We start from the raw sequence: 21,977 nt of genomic DNA, 5'->3' as shown, positions 1-21,977 counted from the left end.
CTGTACAAAGGTAAAGTAAGTTCATAAACTAGAAGTTAATAGTAGTTGTGGCAGTTAGTGTGATATGGAATACCAGTAGATGTGAAGCTGAAAAATCAGTGTATGCCAAATTTACCTACATGAAACTGGCCAGCTCCTATTTAAAGATGTCTTATTTCTGTGACTAGCCTACATGTTCATCATATCATCAGCAGCAAAGACAGACAATAAACGAAAGAAAAAAGCCTCCCAGATATGCAGCATTTGCTAAATCAGCTTGCATGCAGCCTGCATCATCAGTGTGGTCTGCAGTAGATCTTGTGTTTTATTATGATTTGAGTAACTTGTCTGCCAAGACTCTACAACATGTGGCATGTAGTTCAACTTTAGGCTTTTTAATGCTAAAATAGAAAACCGTTTTCTCTTAATCCAGCCACATGAAAAAAATGCGTCTAAAAATGCAAAAGGTTTTAAAAATGTAGTTGGAAGGACACTGCTGCACTTATTTTTATTTTTTTTTTCTTGGAGGACTAGTCATATTTAAATTAATTTCTCTTGGAGCTTGACCAGAGCTGAACAGAGAGGGAAATCAATGTAGGCCCACCAGTCAGGTCATGGCAGGGACACTTCTCTAACACTCATTTTTCCCATCAAAGCTGCTGATGTGGTGGGACATACCTGAGTAAGAAGATGCTGAGTCTGATAAAACTGAAGTTTGCATATGTCAAGTCTTGCACTGAGTTTGATCCTGACCCACATTTTCCTCCTATCTGTCCATTCTTTCTGTTGCTTTCATTGCTGTTTCTATGTCCAGACATAGATAAGATTTCCTCAGGACAGACTACAGCCTACCTGAGTCTGCAGATTGCACTAGCAAATTGAGACACCTCATTTGGAACACAGTCGCCCCAAACTTTCTATAGGATTAATAGAAGGAGGTGAGTGTAAAGTCTGAGCTGTTGGCCAGCAATGCTTGTTCTGTTCTCTTAACTATAAAGAAGTATAAGCTTTTAACAAAGGCATTTCAATTAAGTGTCTAAAGTTAGGTGGGCTGAATCAGGCCTACACCTTTTATTCACTGGCTCACTTGAGGTAATGTTATAATAGTGGAGGATTAAAAGAGTTACAGAGGGCACTTCTACACTTACACCCAGACTAGAATGCAGGAGATGGTATGTTACTGTATGTGGAAATAATTGTCCTATCTCTCTGAAATCCTCCAAGAGGTAAAACAAGAAGAATATATCCAGAATGACAGTTTTCATTTTGTTGTTAAAGGAGATATGTGCTATGATGGTCATTCCTTTCTCATTTTGACATTTTCCAAGATTTAATTTGTTTATATTTTGTTCTAGAAAGGATGTTACTTACTACTCATTAGGCCAGATTAAAAAAAAAAAAAAACAACAACCCCACAATATTGTAGCTACTTATATTCCTTCTCCAGTCTACAGAAGCTTCCAAATTCTGAAAGCTCTTTGCCGCTTCTTTCTTCTTAGCAGTGCCACCACAGTGACACCCTAAAGCACTTGCTTCAGAGAGTTAGGGATAGAAAGTGCATGGTTTTGCTAGAGTCGTGCATCAAAGCTTTGGTGTATATGTGCAAATGCAGTTTGCATGTTCTGTCATGATATCTGCACATACAGCATGCATCTCTACTGCAGTAACAGGGGACTGATTTTTATGACTTTTGGAAGAGAGATTAGTTCCTTACCTGGGAGGTACACTGACTTTTTGATTCTGTGTCCACGGCAAAAAGTTTTTCAATCATTTCAATCTTAAAATCTTCATCCACAGAACTGTAATAATCTCCTGGGCTGCTTGGCTGAACAGAAATAAGAATTTGCTATAAGCAGCAAGACAACTACCATATTGGCTTAGCATCATGCCGTTTATACTGTACTACTCCGTAACAGGCCTTCCCTATGAAAAGCAAATGGCCAGACTGTATATATAGTGTCCTTAGAACCCAAATTGTCTGCTTTTAGCATATGCTTTTCTCCAACACAAGATTACTTGTCACTACAGAACACAGGAACCCAGTTGTTGTCTTGTTTTTTGTTTTTTTGTTTGTTTTTTTTTTTTTCCAATTCAGACCAGAAACATGAAAGGTACACTATTAAATACTTTTGTCAAGAAGGGAGATTCTTAGCAGTACCTTAACGGCTTTAAGACTGGACATCCTCTAGTAAAGGCCAGCTAAGAGTTCCTGGGGGCAACACCCTGAAAGCATGTTCATTTTTTCAGTGGGGAACTCCGTGGAGCTGCCCTCAAAAGCCTGAGTTGGGGTAAGCTTTCTAAAGACTATAGCTTCTAGTTAACCAACAGAAAGAGGATGAGTCTGGGGCAATGCTGCTAGGGACCACACTATTTTACATTGGCTTTTTATTAAAGCTAAATCCGTGAATGGTAGTAGCACATTCTTCTACTAGTTGTTTTATTTGTTATAGTGATTACTGAGGAACAGCTGGGAGAAAATGAGGATTGCAATGTAAAGGCAGGATATATTTTCCCTTTAATGTTTTTGCTATTGATGCTTAAGATGTATGCAGTACAGAGGAATATGAATACACTGGGCCTTGTTAATAAGCAATGACACAGGACTGCTAACATGAAAATGTGAGCTGCATATACTGATGGGACTTTCATAAAAAATATCTCATGCTTTTTTTTTTAAAAAAAAAAAAAAGCTGCTCTTACCGTGGAACAGCTACTGTTGCTGCTTGCACTTGGAGTACTGTTGCCAGGTGCAATCTGAGGCATTGTAAAGGATGGTATCGTCAGTGTTTCACCTTGAGCAGTGTGGTTTTTCACTTCCACTGGCCATGCTTTGTTTGGTGTCAAAACAGCACCGGTGAAGGCAGGGGCTTCTTCAAACTTCTGCGTCCCTGGATGGAGTTTTAACAATATTAATGAATGCTTTTAGCTTATGCTGTATTGTGATATAATTGCAGCTATTCATTAAAAGTAAACACTGCTCATAGTTGCCATGACAATATGTTGGCAGAGAATCGATGCAGGTTGTTTAGTCAGCAAGAAAGCCTGACTCTGCTCTCATTCATGAAAATTTTCCACTGCTGTGAGCACATGGGCTCTTATAGCCATTACTCCTGATTTGTACACACAGCGAACAGACCTTGTCTATTAAGTTTCTAAATGCAGGCTCACACGTGGTTCTTTGTTGCACAAAAATTATTTATACAAACACTAACCAAAATCCAGGGAAATAATGGCATCGCCGGGTGTTGGTGCCAGCTGAGCCAGTTCCTCTGGTTCCTCCTTTAACTTAGTAAATAAGAAGTCGCTCTTCTCCGTCCCGGGGATGCCGCTTTCGTAGGCAGTGCTCATCGTCAGCAGGTGAGGCTTGAAGAGCGATTCCGTTTGGTCCATGGAGAACACAACATAGTTCTTCTCAATTTCACTAACAAGAAAATAGGTTTTAGGCATTTTGCACTCTAAAAAAAAAAAGATGCAGGTAATGTAGGCAGTACAAACTCTAAAGCTGGGGCTACAAGCATTTTGGACTCCCTCGGTCGCACGCCAGGCTCTCGACAGGCGAGGCACGGTTCCAGTGTTGCTGAGCACCACCGTCTCAGATGACGCAGAAAGTGAGGTCAGGACTTCTGTGGGAATACTCAGGGCTTTGTCGCTCTGCTTTTTAAAGGGACGTAGTCAAGGCTATAATGACCCTGACTATCACTCAAATAAGTATTTCCTATTTTGGCCCCATCTAGGACCAAAAATACTTGAGTTTTGCCAAACAGAGGCAAAATTCCTGATTGGTTCTGATTTTTGAGTTGGTAAACAGCTTCTCCTAGCAACATAAGATACAATTACGTCTTAATTTTATCTCTCTGTCACAGCATTAGAAAAAGAAAACACATTAGCAGTCGCGTTACACAATAAAATCTTCCGTACAGGCTTCGTACTCTGGTGTATCAGCACAGCAGCCACACTGCAGAAGAGAAAGGCTACGGTGTATTTCAACAGCATGTATGGGAACAGGCATGCCACATTTTTCATCGATGTCTAACATTAGTAAACAAGAATGAACAAGCATGACTAAACTCATTGCAGAATAACAACAATGAATAAATAGACCCTTCAAAAGTTTCTCTGATTATTGCATTTCTTCCAGCACATGAATCCATACGTATTTTTTCTGTCCCACACAACTTACCTCAGTACATAGTTGACACAGACGATACACTGAGGCTGGAGGTTGCGCGTATTGTAAATCACTGTTCCTTGAGTCTCCAGCCATACATATCCACCATGCTTGGCAAGCATACGGTACTGGCCTGTCACTACTTGGCCTTTTGTACACACTAAGAAAAGGAGGCAGAGAGAGATATAAATAATGCAGCAGGACAGGAACGCACAATATGTAACACTTGTTTTAAATAAATCTACTTAAGAGTTAGGGGCTGGAGATATCAACATCACAAATAAAGTGAAGGTGGCACTGGCATGGCATTAATCTTAAGAGGCTGAAGAATTAATATCACTCTTCAAAAAGTATCAAAATTAAGAACAGTAAATGGGACTGTTTTGCCTAGGAGCAAAAACCAAACAAAGCGCAACTACACTATTTCTCTCTCTGAACCCATTTGACACATCAAATGTTTATTTAACTCAAAATAGTTTTTTTTTGAGCGAGCTGGGCTGTGTTTTTCAAGCAATAAACTGACAGTAGTACAACTCACATTTAAAGATTCCTCTAGATGTTCAAAGGGTGAAATCCACCCTCCCTTTCCCCTCCTCCCCCCTCAATATTTTGTAATATTTAAAGAGAATGAGTTTTCAGTGTGGAGCTTTGGACTTTGGAGAGGTAAAGTTTTATGATGTCCTGTCTGTTGTAAATACTTTCCTAAAAGCAATGAATATTGTCATGCAATTCACAGTTGCTGGCTGAGGAAAAACGTTGTCAATCAATGACAATAAAATAAGGGCTGGAGTATGCAAGCAGTACTCCTACTAATAAGAGTTTCTATTTGTAAGAAGATGGAGTCTGAGCAGCAAAAGTGGGAACTGGCTCAGCTAAACCTCTGACCGCACTGGCACTCTTGCCTTTTAAACAGCTTCTATGGCTGACAACAGTATGCCATCAAACTAATGCCCTAAAAATAATGCAGTTTGACTCAGTAAGGCTGGAAACTTGATTCTGTAGTCTTTGTACAGAAAAATTCCTTGCGAGTGTGGCAATTAACAGAAGCTACTTATTGTCAAGCCTCTCCTACATCTCCACCATACAAATGTACAGATTCAGGCCTGTGAAATGCAACAACTGTTTTGCAGATAACTGTTGCGGTGTTTATCCTTCTATCTCTGAAGTTTGTTTTTCTTCATGGGAGTATTTAATCATCCTTCATTTAATTTATTTAGACAAAGTAGAACATTACTTTTATTGATTAAATACTTCTGGTGGAACAAAATCAAAAGGCTTTCATTTCAAAGTGTTTTAGTGACTGGACTGTTCTGCTCTGCTTGTGAAACATAATTACACTGCTTCCTAATCATCAGCTCATCAATAAGAGTCACAGTGTAGGCGCCTGTTACATTACAAAGAAGCTTTTTACTGCTTTAATCTTTTTTATTATTATTATTCAAAGCATGTCATGTTCTGATATAATAAAGTACAGCAGAATCCTGTGGGGTAATCTCATAAATTACTAATATGTTCGTAACGGCTGACTTTCTTACCAGTGCTACATTTAAGGTTCTGCCTTCAGAGCGAACGTCTCACTTCTTTTTAAGTATACCTTACCTTTATCTTTACAGAACTAGTAACATCTCAATGAAATAGGGTCCAATTATATTCCTTATCTTTGAGCTGAGAAAGGGGGAATGCAGGGATGGATTTAATTAAACACAAAATTTGATTTTTAATTGCTGAGGGACACTTGAGAAATACGATTCATTTGGAAGGTTTGTCAAACTTCTGCTATGTACTACCAAGTGGCAGGCCCCGGGTGTTGACACTCAGCTCCCCACTTAAGTCAACAGCAAAATTCCCATTGGCTTTAATGGCAACAAGACCAGACTCTAAATGGAAGTGATTATAGATTATTAATTGCTCAATTGAAAAGTATAGCTCTACAGTCAATCTTTTGTGTAGATTTATGTAACAAGACAGATTTTCATCTTGCTTGCATAACATGTGAAAAACTGGGTATACTAAATACTGCCAAATTCACTCTAATCTTCCATATGATGGTGACTAATTAAGACTTTCATACTCTATATTCAACTATACTTCCAAGCCAAGAACACAAACACTGTTGTGGCTTGCTTGAATGTAAGGTTGTTATTTCATGTCAAGAAAAAAACCCAAACCTGCAGTACAGTGAAACTGCAAAAGCTTGATTTATCACTAAATTAGAAGGAAGGAAAGGGAGGGAGTTCTGCTTCTATCCAAGAGACTCATTTGAGGTTGGTTTTCCTCCCTCTCTCTTCAAACTTCAGTCCATTTCCTCTATTTCCTATGAATCTTTACAACACTAAATGGTTGGCACTGTCAGAATTGATGACTGTATTATTGCATAAATATATAATCTATATATAGCATATTTATAATAAAAATTATTGTTAATAAATAAGTGTGCTGAACATTAATATTGAGGTGGATATTTCCATGTATAAGTGACCACAGCCAGGAATAACTAAGAAGTTGTGTATAGCTATGTGCTAGAAGAACTAGACAGTTCTGTATAAGCTATATACCTGCTCGCTTACCCTGTGCATTAGGCAACATCTCGGTGGCACACATGATGAAACCTAGGGATTTCCTATTCAGAGGGTTTATGTGTGTTTTCTCAAGTCACAGCTTGCTGTCACTTTGCCTTATTTCTCTGATCTGGTAAGAAGCTTGTCTGTCCCAGAAGACACAGGAAGTATTCATCTCAGGAAAACTAAAGGAGTCAAGTTTGCTGGTGATGTGAACTGACAGTTCTGTTGTGAGCAACTGCATTTATCACAGCACACTTTGGTCCTGTGCTTCTAGTGGTAAAGATCATCCATGCTGATCCTGTGCTATCATAAACGCTATGGAACAGTTTGGTCCTAAGTATTTATAACCTGTGCCTTGAGCACTTCCGCTGGTATAACTCACCCCTCTAGACTTTCCCTTGCCTTAATTCTGCTTCTTGATCAGTCCTAATGCCCAACAGCAAAAGCTGATAGGACATGGCCCTTTTCAGTAGGCACAAATGGCATCTAGACATAAGCCCTGCACTGCATGGTTTATTGGACCATATTAAATTCAGTTAATGGTGAATTGAATTGCTAGAGTGAGGAGCAACCTCAATCAATGCCTGGTCAAGATGAGTACTAGAAACTCTCCAGAAATCTTTACGTGGCCAAGTCCCAACTCAGTGGTCTCATTTAATTAACTAGATAGGGATAACCAACAAGGGCTTGCTGTCTCACTCTGATTACCAAAGAGTCTCCCAGCTCTCATTTCATTCCCTCCCTGGTGTTGTCCCATTCTTAGAAATGCAACACAACGGTTCAAAAGCAACAATGCAGCATACCCGCTGATTTCTCAGGATGACTCTTGGTAGCCCAGCATAGGGTACGGACATCGCATCTGTGAATATCACTAATTCATTTTCACAGTTACAAGCATGAATGCATTACCTAAGAAACAATTTTTACAAATATATTCCCAGACAACACTCTCCAAGTATAGTCTGATTTTTTATTTATTTATTTTTTTAAGGCAGCTCTGGAAACGGGGTGATTCATACCAACACTGTTTTACAGCATACAACTTTAATCGCTGCCAAACATTCTTTCAAGTAACATTTCAACTCAAAGCTCTCCTGAATCCTTGCCATTAGAGCTAACACATATTCCCTTTCCCCCTTAAGGTCAGACAGTTATTCTTTGCTGCTACTTTTCTCCGGGAAGTACAGAAATACTTTCTGTAAGTCTGTTTGGTGGGCAATTCCCTACAGGTATGACCTAAGTCATCGGCTTTTTTCCTGAGGCACAAACACCTTGATCTAACTAGAAGGTGGGGTTTTTTTAGTTTGTGGACACTAGTCTAGGAGCTTTGTTTTGTTTTTAATAAAAAGGGCAACAGCAGACGTTTTAGTGATTCATTGCTGAGAACTCTCCCATGCGCTAGCTCAGTGGTTCTAAGAGCCAGAGGTGGCAAATGCCATTTGTGTATTAGTGCACCGTGCTGTCTCCAGCCATAGCATCAACTCTAAGGACAGAGACTGAAGATTTAATCCAGTAATTTTAAGACACCTTATGTGAGAGAGGAAGCATAACTGTTGTGGCCTGTTGAAGAGAGGGAGCAGATCTAGGATCTGATCCCTGCTCCCAGAATAATTTGGGTACCTTACATTAAAAACAGCAAAAACTGGCAGTTCGCATAGGCATAAGAATAACAAGAAGAAGCTGTTCCTGGCAGTATATATTATTTGTATAATGAATATCCCTTTTAGAAAGTCTCCTCGCACATCTGTTTTGTGTGGGGAAGACAGTTATTACTTGGTAGCAGAAGAAAGACATTCAAAAATACTCTGCAATAAGCTCTTCCTACTACCCTGTACAGCTGCTCTTCCTGCTGAGCCCAGTGGCACACCAGAAGGACAATACCACCAGTAAACACGCTTCTCATGAGGGTAGTACTGCCTAACTCAGCTTTTCAAATTTTCAGCTGATCCTTGTATTATCCCTTAGAGAGAGAGTAATTCTCCTCTCTACCAGCCAAGTTTAGTTTTAATTACAGCAAAAATCAGACCCTCTGAGAAGATCAGCAGCAGGTTTCAGCTAGACAAGCTCAGTAACCTGTAGCTTTTTTGCAAAGCATAAATACTGTTCTCAGAGAATATCTGCACACAATGTGCATTTGCATTTTCAGCTACTTGTTGAGGTACTCGCAAGCTGTGCTTCATGTGCAAACTATGAACACAAATAAGAATGTGACTTACAGTTCTGGTGACTCTTGGTCATACTCTCTGAGTCTAAGGCATGGTAGAACTCGTATGCTGAACGGCCCAGCAGCTCCTCAGGATGGTATCCAATCAACTCTGTTATTCTTGGTTAAGGAAGAAAAAAAATAAAATAAAATTCAGGTCATCTTAGCCTTATGCTTGCATGTGGTAGGCAGCTATCAGCTCTAGTCCTTAGACTAAGAATTAAAACCACATGATGAGAAATTCTGAACTTTCAAACACGTTAGGAGCTGTAGAGGACTTCTGATCATGTTCTAAAATATTTCCATGTTCAGAATAAACTGCCTTTTACTACTACTGTAATAAAAATTCCTAGTGATATCATTATGTGTGTTGCAAATTCTCCCAGGCCTATGGCACAGTATCTTTTATAGGTCTCAATTGGAAAACCATTGCTGACAAAGTTCTCAAGCTGTCCATTCCACGCGGAAATTCCCAACTACCATCACTCAAAATAAAATACACATGAGGAGGGTAGTGGTTGGTACCAAGGGTAGTGGTTGGTACCATCAGGTTTAAAAGTATGTGTACATTAAAAAGACAAAAACAACAACAAAAAAGGGTTAAATCAATATTTCGGGTATTGCATTCAATAAAATAAAAGTGCAAGGTGAGAAATGAAGGGCAGTTAAAAGAAAAAAAAAATTCAGCTCTTCTACTTAGTGTTTCTCAATTATATGAGAACTTTAGCATATGGATTAGGTTACTTGGGTGACTAATCCACAAACAAAGTAGGCTTTTACATAAAGAAAGCCATGATCTCAAAAACTAGACTTTTTCAGAGCCTTTCTGAGTACTTGGGCAAGGCATGATTTCTCACAAGTTCCTGAATAAATGAAAATAGGTCATCAAACTGTGCAGATTATTTTCTCTAATGAAGGGGTAGAGGAAAAGGGTTCTTTTTTCATAAATTAATTTTGAAATACCATCACACACAACTTTACAGGAAAACACGCTCAGTAAAAAAAATCATTCAAAAGCAAAGATATCGTATCCTCTGGGCAAATAAGGAAACACTACCGTTTTCCAAGTCAACAGCACTCTTGGATGCCTTTTCCTAGCTTTTAAACGGCAATAACAACCTGTAATGTAGCAGAGAGCCGTATCAGAAACAACTACAAACTGCCTGCTAAACTGTCATAAAGCTTGAAAAGCCAGGAGGTTTGCAAGGAGCTGCAGCAGCACGCCACTGCCATCACTGGCAGTGCCCAGGTTTTATGCCTCGTAACTAACTCCCTTGGAAAGGTTTTGTCTGCCACCACCACATCTGATCAGTGGCATTGCTACTTTTAAGAGAGACATCCTCAGGTTTATGTACTCGCTGGAAGAACAGCCTTGGCCCAGCCCTCCAGACACAAGCATGTCTTTACAAGACAGACGTGTAAATACTGTAAAACAAACAGAGCAAGAGCATGGCATTCATCTTCTGGATCACCCTCCAGCAAGGAAGACACACAAGATGGAGCTATTTGGTGTATGGTTTGAGCGCCAAGGCGATGAGTCAGCTTTTCCCTCGCCCCCACAGAACTATAGGTCATACCCCTGGGACACCTTGGTTTTGTCTCTCTGAAAACTACTCTGTCCTGATTTCCATGGAACGAACCTAGGTTTATAATGGTTTAGTTGAGCAAAGACTGTTGATGTTTACAGTAATATTTATGCTTACAGTTAGACTGACAAAGGGGAAATTCTTGAATCAGGTTTCAAAGAGAGTTGTTTTTTTGTCTCTCTTCACTGACAAGCTTCTGAGCTTTTAGATTGCACCCCCGTCAAATCTGTAACTTTTGTCTGAAACCACAATTGCTTTTTCTTTTTTAATAAAAGCAGAAGTTCTCAAAATGAATTGGTTGTCAGATCCGAACCATCAGGAGAAAACAACAAATGCAGAAGGAGCCCTAATAAAAGTAAGTCTCCCAAAATACAGTTGCTGCTTGCCTTTACGCAGTCAGCCGGGACACAGTGGTGTAAGCGGCCAAAGGCTTTTGCCAGGACCAGTGTAAATATACTGTCTTTATAAACAGAAACTATGGCCTTTGGTTATATAATGGCATAGTATCACAAAACCATCCCAGTTAGTTTGGAGCTCATCACAAGGGGAAGGCTTTTAAAATTCAGGAAGTTGTTGGATTTACTCTTATTCCAGTTATTGGGAGCTGAGGGCCAAGTGCCGATTGAGCAGGGAGAAGGAAAAAGAAATACAGATAATGGAAAGAAAAGAAGCATCATGTAGCCAGCAGCAACAATGCAAATCCAAAGCCACATTGCAGCCTTCATGAGTGTCAACAGTGGAATGGAGATAGCAAGCCAAAAATATGCATTTCAGAAGGCTGAGGGACCCTTAACTCTTATCACATAGGAACTGCAATCTCTATGCCAAATTGGCTGTTCGAATCCTATAATTCCCCTCTCAAACTGTTCCTCACTGTTCATAATGAGCTCCCTCACTAGAAAATTACTCTTCTTGTCATTCCATGGCACACAATGACTTGTGGTGCAACCCTGCTGTGACAATGTCAAATTTATTTATGTCTAGTGTAATCTTTGATGAAAGTTAGCAAGCAGTGGGCTGATATCTTTTTACTACAGGCAACCAGAAAGTATACAGAAAGATAAAAATAAGATATCAAAGAACTTCCCACAAGCCCCAAAACACTGGCCAAATTCTACACCCACGCCTGGTAACAGTGAAATACTAATCAAAAGTAATTTTCAAAAGTTACTTTAAAAAACAAATAAATGGCTACACACCCTCTATGCCCTTCTTAACTGATCTGTAAATCTGTTGCCACTCTTCTGATTCATTACATTTCTCTTTAGACACTGCTGGGAGTGAAATTATTTTTAAAGAATTAGAGAGTTTTTCTTTCTCCCATCCCACAAACCCCCTAAAACCGGCTGACAATGTTTCCTAGATACATTTTTAAATACCAAGATTTTCTAACAAACACCCTCTTCTCCAGGAATTGTTAGCAGTATTGTGTGCCAATTCACGCACCTAAAACCAGCACCTTCTTGATTCCTTCTCTGGTGCTGCTGACTCTGAAAAGCCTAAGAGAATCTCACAGGCTGCAGGCAGTGCTGGGCTGGAAGTCAGATTAGCCAGTCCCATGCCGCATTACGCTCCAGGGCCGAGGCAGGCAGCTGTCCCCATCTCCATCACACCCATCCTGTGACTCCTGAGACCTTCGTGGAAGAAGACTGGCCACAGCTGGGAGCCCAGAGAGCACCGGGGCCAGAAGGCAGAGTGCTTCAGCGAAGGTCCCTGCGCTGACCTCACCTGAGCATGGCTTTGAGGCTCGCCAGTGAGGTGCACCCTCCAAACTCCACGCGCTTTCCACAGGAGCCTCTTAGCAATACGAAATGCCAAGTGAATACATAGATGACAAGTACAAAGGAAAAAGCATCCTATGGAGTTATGAGGAGGAGGAGTACGTAACTAAGAGAGTCACAGAAATGTATATGCCCTGTGGGACCAAAACTGAGTTCAGAACACAAGACTTCTACTTTTGCTTAGACACCAGGCAAAAAATTGCTCTTTGTGCAAGCTGTGGAATGACAAAATTGGAAAACAAACTGTGCGGTGTTTTTGGATGGCACTCCTGCCGTGGTAGGCTTTGTGTTTCCTTTGCATTTGCAAAAGCTAAATTGGTGCTAATTGAAAGGATAATAATTTTTGTTGAAGATGACGGGTGGTCTGAGAGGCTGGTTATTCTCCCGCTAACCGCTCATTTCTGAAAACACAAATACCTTTGGGGGAATCTTTAATCTTGCCAGACTGGCACTTCCATTTTATGAGCTAAACTTGTCACCATGATGTACTGAGGTCAAAATCTCAGAAAACACAGTAAAGAGGTGGGCAGTAGCCTTCCACAGTAGTGGATCTGTCCCAACTACTGCTACTTAAATGCTTTTTGAGCACTACTTCTGTTTCTCTTAATATACCCATTTCTTGGGGTGTGGAGTAAAGGCAAGAGTTTTGTCCTTAGGGTGCATAATGGAGAAACAAACGATCTGAATTCTCTTTCTAGATTTGTACAACTTTGCCCTACTTTATCTCTCCGAGACATGGCAAAGCAAATAAATCTCACTTCTTCAAAGGCTACATCTCCTACGAGATGAGCTATTTAAAGTGGTTTGGGTTTTCTTAAAATTGTGCTTTTCTGTCTCTTTATAGCAGCACAAAGCTTTTTATTGTATACCATTTCTTGAGTTAAAATAGTATCATAAGAACCATTAGTACTGAGAAGTCAGATTCTTTGTGAAAGACTGCTGTAATGTTTACTGTTCATAAAAAAATAGCTGGGTATATATTCGTTGGGCTGTGTGTGGACTGTGTGTGTGAGGGTGTGGATCTCTTAACAAAGTCTTTCTGTATTCAAACTGTTACCAAGTGATTGAAGTTAAATTGGTCTTGAGGGGAACAAACAAACAAAGTTATACTTAAAGCAGAATAAGTTAAAAAAAAAAAAAGCCCAACAGAGCCACTACGCCTGGGATAAAGCACTCTGCCAGCCTGCTAGAGCATGAGGCAGGGCAGTATGGCAGACCTGCCAAGTACCCGCATTTCCTCTTGAAAATATTCACTGAGGCATTTTTGCATAAAATGCAAAATCTTGGGACTCCTGTCTGCCTCAGAGGGATGGCTGGCCTAGTCAGGTGTATCTGCTGTGCTAGACAGAAAAAAAAAAATAGATGGGTAAATGAAAAACTTCACCAGGACTCTCTGTCTCTCCTACTCATTTGGTCTATCTAAATCAAAGTTTCATTATTAACAAAAGAAGTTGGTCATGCTTTATTCTTAAATATGATATATACCAAAAGCCAGTTTGCCAAATGTAGATCTTTGGCTTCAGATATTCACTGTTGTCTCCATACTGCATTTTCCTCCTGAGCAGGAATGAAGGGACAGGAGGTCCTTTCAAATGTTTATCTGCAACCTCACTTAATTTAAAAATATTCCCCACATATAGGTCAAAGTGCCTGCATTGCATATTTCTGTTTTACAGGGACATAACTGGAAGCACAGTACAACTCAGTTTCCTCTCAGTCGGCACAGCCTGGATCTCACGTGTACTCATACTAGGAGAAACCTAACTGGGACCAACACTATTGGCATTGCACCTTCCTGCACCATCCTACTTTGAATCACCGTACATCCTCCATTGTTCCTCTTTCTTCTTCAAATCCTCCATTAAAATGTTCCAATCAAGAAGCAGCGAAAAAGAGTACAACTAATTGGGTTTCTTGTAACCAGGAACATACAATTCCCCAAAGCAAGCCATGCCCACAAAGTAATGGAGAACATACGCTTTTGAGTGTGCTGGGTGCCAGGGAACTTGTTTGTGATGCAGCCTCTGGAGCTGCCACCTGCACATCTTGCCCTACACACAACAGTTTTGTTTCCTTACCCTTCTCTCCCCTCAGACATTCTACCCACAGCAATTATGGGCAAAAAGCGCTTCCCTCTCCCCTCCCCAGCACCCCAGAGAGGTCGCAGGGATGATGGTGAAAAGCCAACGCCACCTACAATGCCGTGTTACCTTCCCTGCTTTCAAAACCCTGGTCCCGTCCAAAACACAGTGTATGGTGTTCCCTTGTTATGCACAAACCATAAAGGCTGAGACTGCATCTGCTGGGGCACCTGAAGTACTGCTGGGGTCTTCTATCAAATTCAGATATAGATTTCACTTCTGTTTTGGGGATTTTTCCACCACAGAAACATGCTGCCACTACTTCTATCTACCCATTGCCACGCATGAGAAGATAGGCTGAGCAGCAGATATACCACCAAGGTAACAAAATTGCCTTCATACAAAGACTTGCCTTTTTTTCTGACTAAAACATCCTCACTGGTGATCTTCCATGACACAAAAGCATTGTGCAGCTGAACTAAATCCTCACTTGGGTTACTGAAATGTATCACTGATCAGCATTTCTGTATTACAGCTAAAATAATCCTTTCTGTAAACCACTTAGCCAAGAAAAGTGGAGCAAGGGAACATTTTAAAATCACTCTCCAGAATAGCTGAAGCAGGCATTTTACAGAACAACCTATTTTTATTATTTATATGTCACACACCTTTTGTTACAGGCTCATCATCTTGCAGAAGCTGTTTTAAGAATACAAACATATCCCACCTAACCACTGGCAAGTCATAGGCCCGCATATATAAATTAATTTTGGAAGGCAAAATATATCGGTTAGTGTCTCACACATTTTAAATGAGGAATGGCCAGTCTTGCCTGCTTCATATCACATCTGTCCTGTACCTTCCTGAGGAAAAGTCAAAAGAATCAAGACACTTCATGTCAGCCAACTAGTTTTTGTTACATAGTGTTGGAAGGTAGCCAGTTTACATTTTGTGTGTTGGTTTATGACAGACAGGGACTATGAGCTTTCCTAAGGAGATGACAGATCTGATCCTCATTTTCCACAAGGATAAATTTCAGCTTCATGTACAAGGGCAGCTCTCTTTTGCAACCACTGAAGCTTCACGCTGGAGGCAGATGCTTCCATTAGTAAGGCTGCCATTCATTAAGGTACTTCCTCAGAAATCCTAGAGTTTCTTTAACTGAACGCTTCAAAAAGAAAAACTTAATGCTTCCTAGAAGCAGACTGGTCCACCCAAGATGAATTGCAAAGTGGGATTGATTGCTGCGGAAGCTTGCTAAAGGAGGCACGCTGCCCTCAAGGATATCAACCCTGAACTGGAAAGTCACAGTCTCTTATGGAGAATTGAGCTGTGTCAACCCTACTGCGTCACTACAGGAAGGCCGGTGTAGGCTGAAGAGGCTTTAGGCATCTGAGTGGCACAGGCTGCTTTTTCTCCTCCGCTCCTCAGCCTGGATTTACATTCTTGGCATAAGCTGCTCCTTCAATGCAATTTGTCTAGCAGCATTGATTTTGATAAGAACAGCTGAGTGTTTTGCATTTTTATGTGTCTAGTGATGTGTCGCCTGTTGGAGAGAAATCAACATCCCTCCAGGAGGGAAGCAAGAGCCAGGAGAATCTGCTGAGAAGAACCTGAAAGGTTCGTGAGGTCTCTTCCTTCTCTGGCCTGGCTGGCTTCTTACAGCTTTATCATCATTTCAATAAAACATGAATGAAACATCCAGCCAAAACTATCTAGTAAAAGATGTGCTGTTTTGTTGCCTGGTTTTAAAGAAAAATCTCTGAAATTCCCTACAAGTTAAATCCTCCAGAGGAAGCTGTTGTATTTCACTGCCATGTTCAAGGTTTTCCTTGTAAATCCACTCCCACTATTGAAGGCAGGGCATAATATGTCATTCTTTTTAAAATAAGCATGTGTATCTTTAATGGGATAGTATCAGTCCCTTTAATTCTCATTTATAATTGCTTATGCATTAAGTCTGGCAGAGACATGTGAATGCTGCAATACAGCAAAATCCTGTTACTCTCCTCTAGCCTGCCACTGAATGGCCCCAGTAATTCACAGGTACAGTGCTTTTAATAATGACTTGCTACCACACTGATGCTTTCCTCCCCCAGCAGAAAAATCCTATCAATATCTCAGTATTTTCATCCTGAAAGTATTAACAAGGAAATAAAAAAAAAAAGTCTGGTTTATTGTGGTAGTAACAGAGGACATTTCTAGTTACAGCACACTTGCTGCTAAATTCTTATAGAGGTCAGGAGAAGGTCAGTCACAAGTTTCATGCTTGTAATCTTGCTTTCATCCACAGCTGCTAACACAGCTAGTTTATATGGCTGCTTCATCACACTGTTTAAAATAATTATCTTGATTAGCACAAGTTTTTAAAAACCTTCAAAGGATGAAAAAAATAACCAAGACCTCAATCCTGTGAGTTTTTGCATAAAACAATAGCATACATATAAAACCACTGATAACCCTACAGACTTCAGCAGTTGCTAGCATCTCTGAATTTCAGGAGACCAGTTTCATTAGACAGAAAACTTCATATTAAATTCAGGGATGACCTCATAAATTTAAAAAGCCCCTAAACAAACACCAAGCTCAAAGTAGCACAGACAGGACCTTCTAGGGAAATGGAGAACAGGAGGACACTTCATGGGATGGGATCTCTGGCTCACTCGCACACAGGAAAGGTGGTTACCACAATATTTAGACAGGTGGAGACTAGGGGCTTCTCCTTTTTTTCCACTCAAGAGGAAGTGATGGGAGTGGAGATCACAGCCCCTTGTTTGACCCAAGACCTTCCCCTCCCCTTCATTTCACCACTAACAGGAGCAGATAACCAGCAAAGGTTGTTTACTTTTCATCAAGCAGGAGGCTGCAATCCCATTTCAGAGCTGCAGATGATTTGGATGCCTTAGCAATTCTTAGTTAATCTAGAGCATAAAGTACCTTCCAGCTAACTGATAACAGCATCCCGGGCCAAGCCAATCATAAAGCAGTCCTTGACTGAGCCCCATAAGGCGTGTCATTTGAGACATTTTCGAAAAAATTAGAGCAGAAATCCTGTGTGCTCTTAAGTCTGTTAAAAACCAAGAAGCTAATGGCTCTAAGTTGCCTCAACATCTGTCAGTGAACTTGAATTTCTCACTCAGCAGGAAGAGGAAATACAGCAGAAGTACCACGTTGCATAAATTGAGATTTGAGATGAATTAAGCAAGCCGCTCAATAGCTGTCTTGGTAACAGACTGTACGTCTCACCCTTGCTTACAAGGTCCACACAGGAGGAAATTTGGAAAGGACTGCTTGTTTTGTTCAAGAAGATAGAAACACCCATGGGAAGGAAAAATCAGTGGAGCTTACCTGTCATCACAGTAGGTAAATTTCATGTCCATGCTATGGCGACTCAGGAAGGTCTTGCTGTCCAGGGGGATATCAATGTTTGAAGGATGCTGAATAGGCTCACACATTATTATAAGGCAGGTGAGGAGAGGCTCTTTATACCCACAGAGAGTGTGAGGAGGGCAAGTGTTATACACTTTAACTTGTCCAGTGCAGTGCAAAACCTGAAATCGTGATTTTTGAATGAGAAACAAACTTAGAATGTACTTTCCCTACATGCCAAAATGTCTTTTTACATCAAAATTGCTTATTATGGCTGAAATATGGTACCTTCCACGTGGCAGACTTGAGGTTAACAGTTCTGCCTCTGTTGGTAACGGTGCATTTCATCCTCATGAAGAAGTCACGCTCAGTTGACATCTCTTTGCTTTTCTTTCCAAAGCCTGGACCTGTATAAGGAAAGTGGGAAATGAGATTTCTCAGTTTTGCTTCTTGATTTCTTCTATTTATAAGCTTGAAAGATTCAACAGAAATAACAGACTGATTCTCAGATAGTTTACCTGCAGAGACCATCAAAGATGCACGGACCATTGAAGAGCATTTAAACCTGTGTTTTAGCTTGCAGCACATAAATCTTTGCAGTGTCACAAGTGAAAACATTATGCCTGTCTTAACTTGATGAAAGGAAAACACTAAACAAACAGTTCTTAGTGCTATCGTATATAAGCAATAGTTGGAAAAAAACAAATCTGCGAAGTATTGAATAACAGTAAATGATTACTCTAGGAATGAAAATTCTCTTTACCAAGACTAACAGATCTCTACTGTCAGCCAATTACTTCATCTGGTTATTTAAAAAGCAAACAGTGACTCTTTTCATTATTACCATTTTTCAGACTCAGATTCTCTCGAATTTCTTCGTGGTCACATGGATGAGTGAAGTCAAAAATGCTGTGTCCAGTTAATTCCACCTGTGCAGAAGAACTACATTTAGCCAAATAAAAGCAACTAATAGTATTTATCTGGTTTTAAATACCACCTATTCAGATGAAACTGGTCACTAGAACTAAGCACATCAACAAGATGCTCACAAACACAAATCCTGTGACCCTCCCTTTGTTTATCTTATGCATAACTTCTCATGTTCTCTCCAGAACAATTCCCCATATTTGGATTTGCATGGTGCAGTTAACAGTCAACACCAAACACTGGTTATTTTCAACACAGAAAGAGAAAACCCCCCAGTCCACAAAGCAAAAAAGGGAGGACCCAAAAGAGCAGCTCTAGCCCTCTGTCCTGGTAGTCTAAGGCACAAGTTGAATAAAAGCCCATTCTCTTCTCCACAGTAATAACAAGGGAGGCAAGTTTGCAGTCACCAAAGACAATACAACTTTGATAGAAAGGGAGAGGGGAAAAAAGCCCACGGTTGTCTGGTGTTCAGGGTACCTGCCTGAGAAATAAGACATTTTATTTCCAGTCTTTTTTGCAGTGACCCACAGCTGGTTTTCTCCATTTAGGCATAGTACTAGTTTCTAGGAATGGGATTACAAAGACAGGAAAGTGTTAGAGAACAAGTTACCTGGGTAAGACCCATGTATTTGTTGACATTCTCTGACAAAAAGATCATGTCTCCATCCTGTGTCACCACGGCAATAAATCCCTCCAAAGCTTTCAGGTACAAGTTGTCCATCTGCTGGTCTGCCTCTAGCTCATTCTCATTGTCAGCACATACTAAGAAAAAAAGAAAAAAAAAGCATTTAAAGTCTTCAGCACCCTAGCCAGCCTTTTTCAACACAAGCACACCCAGTTAACAAGGCAACAAAATATTTTTCTGCTGTTAGAATTTCCTTTCCACAAACCCTTTCTGGTGGGGCCTTCCTTGAAAAGAAAGGTGTCTACACAGTGTATGAAAAGGATGTCCTTATCACCAGAAAGATATTTTTCTAAGCTTTTTGGCAACTGTAACATGCCCTCTATTCACTTTCAGCATCTTTTTGCAAGATGTGTTTTCAGTACATAACACCTATATACCCGGACAGTGAAGTTCATTTTCTTTGTGCACATTCTTTTGGCCAGGTACAACCTTTATATCTTCTCACAGACAGAAATTATGGGGCAAATCTTACAGAAGGTATGTAAATTTGTGCATTCCTAACAAATGTCTAACAAAAGACGTTTCCCTCATGTCAGGTTTTCTAAGAAGTTTAAATACTTTTCCTATGAACTGTGCCTAAATAGACCTCTCCAAGGTCTGTTAACACTGCTTCTAGTAGAAAAAGTAGAAAAAACACTTATTCGAAGCTCTTTCAGGGGAATGTCTCTTTCATCCCATAAACCTCAGTATTCCTGGGAAAAACACAGATCCATCCCACCCATACCTGCTTTTTCCTCTGAAAGCATCAGAACTCTCTACGTGCCACTCCATCAAATTCTGACAAGCCTTGTCACCCACTTAAGCTCCTCCTGCCCCGCAAGGAAAAGAGCCTCACACCTCACTTGCATCCCTTACGTTTGCCTATGCAGATTCCTGAACCTAGTGCACCTTATTATTTTTGGAGACGTGCCACTGTTGTGCTGAGATGCTAGAATAATTTATTAAGGCTTTTTTTTCTGGTTATTCATTTTCCTGTTGCCTTTTGGCTGTGCTGTAGAGACAACTGGTGGCCCTGCGAGGCCCTCGTTGTGCATGCTCCACATTGCTCACCTCCTGCAATGAGAGACAGTAAGTAAGCAAAGCCACAGGCAGGGAGGGAGGGAGAGGGAGACACTTCTCCTCCTAGTGCCAGTCACTCAAGTGTCCACTCAGCACTCTTACCTTCCCTTCTACACTTCTAAGCATGTTTCAGCTTCATGAATAAGAAGCCTGCAGGAGATGATTTGTAGATGACTGGTATTGAAAAATCTCTGTGTAGGAGCTGGCCCATTAATTTCTTGACACGTTTTACATGAAACTTCTGGGATTATTTTTTTACAAAACTATTTACAGATGACGCATCTGGTCTGTGTACCTCAGACATGCCGTGGTGAGCTTATCTTTAGTTTTGTCAGTTAGCCTGCACATTTGTGATCAGTCATTACAAATATGCACTGTGGTAAGGCTCTGAATTCAGGAGAAGAAAACAAACAAACCAACCAACAAACCCCTTATTGTCTCAGAATAAAGCATAACCAACTCAAACCATCTGCTGCTGAAGATGCAAGGCCATAGGTAAGTCCCATCTAGATGAAAGGTGCTCTATAGGGCAAGGCAGCAAGGATGACATGAGAGGAGCTGAAGTGATGCTGCTCTCCGTGCCCCTCCCCGGTGGCACAAGGGGGCTCCAGGCTGGGACCACCCCTGATTTAGCTGGCCAGAGGCTCCAGCAGTAATTGCATCAGCCTTATTCACAAAAACAGTGGGACTCTGAGTTTCTTGGAGTTGCTCTTCTTTGTTGGTTTAATGTTGCAATTTCAACATACAGGTTTTGTTCTCTAGTATATTACTTTTAGCACTTGAGAAAAGTATTTCACAGCACATTCATACTTTCCCTTCATGTTTCTTGTTGAGATATTCATTTTGGAAGAAGTCTAGAAGCAGGAATGGGGTATTGCTTTGTAAAATATTATTAGAAGCGGTTTGGGTTTAGTACTTTTTGGATAGGGAAGAGGCTGAGCCAAATTAATACAGTTTTTACTTTGAAGTATTATAAATGGTGATTAAAGTATTAATCTGATCTATATACCTCCTGCAAATGCATCTGCTAGTGCCTAATGGTGGACAGTGAACAAATGCAGAGGCATGGACCTTTGCAATGCAGAGCCCACCGAGCCGCTGTTTGCAACAGATGAGTGGCAACAGGACCGATGGTGGCTGCTGCATCCTGGCCCTGCTCCTCAACACCCCGCCCTGGCAGCAGCCCCCTACCCATCATGAAAACAAGGGAACAAACGGACTCAACCCCAGAGCTGTTGGGAGCACTTGGTGTATCACCCTTTGCTTCTTGACGTGATCGTTTAGTAGCACAGAAGAGAGAACGGTCTCTGGGGATGGCCAGCCCAGGCTGGGGATTTATCATTTCATGTCCCTACACTGCAATTCTAACTACACACAGAGGGGCCAGTTCCTCCTCAGTACAAAGCAACTGACTTCAGGAAATTACATCAGGGCTAGCATTTAAAATACAGAAAAGAGACAATAATATATTTGAATAGTATGCACTTTGACCATAATGACATTTAGGGAAGAAAAAAAAATAAAAAGAAAGAAAAAAAATAATAAAAAAAAGAGGTAAGTGACCATCTGCTCTCAAAC

At 40.6% G+C, this 21,977-nt stretch overlaps 1 protein-coding gene and 1 long non-coding RNA gene across 5 annotated transcripts in view; one reads left to right on the top strand and one right to left on the bottom strand.

Annotated features, from left to right (window-relative positions):
* EPAS1 (endothelial PAS domain protein 1) overlaps positions 1-21,977 on the bottom strand; it is a 79,227-nt gene that overhangs the window by 5,665 nt on the left and 51,585 nt on the right. For all 4 annotated transcript variants that reach the window (XM_042789315.1, XM_042789313.1, XM_042789314.1 and 1 more), the window contains 9 exons: positions 19,266-19,417; positions 18,573-18,657; positions 18,017-18,135; positions 17,708-17,910; positions 8,925-9,031; positions 4,160-4,307; positions 3,192-3,400; positions 2,680-2,867; positions 1,694-1,804 (listed from right to left, as the gene is read on the bottom strand). In XM_042789315.1, coding sequence (XP_042645249.1) covers positions 1,694-1,804; positions 2,680-2,867; positions 3,192-3,400; positions 4,160-4,307; positions 8,925-9,031; positions 17,708-17,910; positions 18,017-18,135; positions 18,573-18,657; positions 19,266-19,417 — 1,322 coding nt within the window. The remainder of the gene's footprint in view (positions 1-1,693; positions 1,805-2,679; positions 2,868-3,191; positions 3,401-4,159; positions 4,308-8,924; positions 9,032-17,707; positions 17,911-18,016; positions 18,136-18,572; positions 18,658-19,265; positions 19,418-21,977) is intronic.
* Positions 7-14,153, top strand: LOC116959758. The gene is made up of 2 exons (XR_006165003.1): positions 7-917; positions 13,955-14,153. It is a non-coding gene; the product is annotated as an uncharacterized LOC116959758 (long non-coding RNA).

This window comes from Tyto alba, unplaced genomic scaffold (assembly GCF_018691265.1).
Source record: "Tyto alba isolate M040663 unplaced genomic scaffold, T.alba_DEE_v4.0 Super-Scaffold_16, whole genome shotgun sequence".
In the NCBI taxonomy this organism is placed as follows: Eukaryota; Metazoa; Chordata; class Aves; order Strigiformes; family Tytonidae; genus Tyto; species Tyto alba.
Note: the sequence above shows the minus strand (reverse complement) of the source record. Positions and strands in the feature narration are given on the sequence as shown.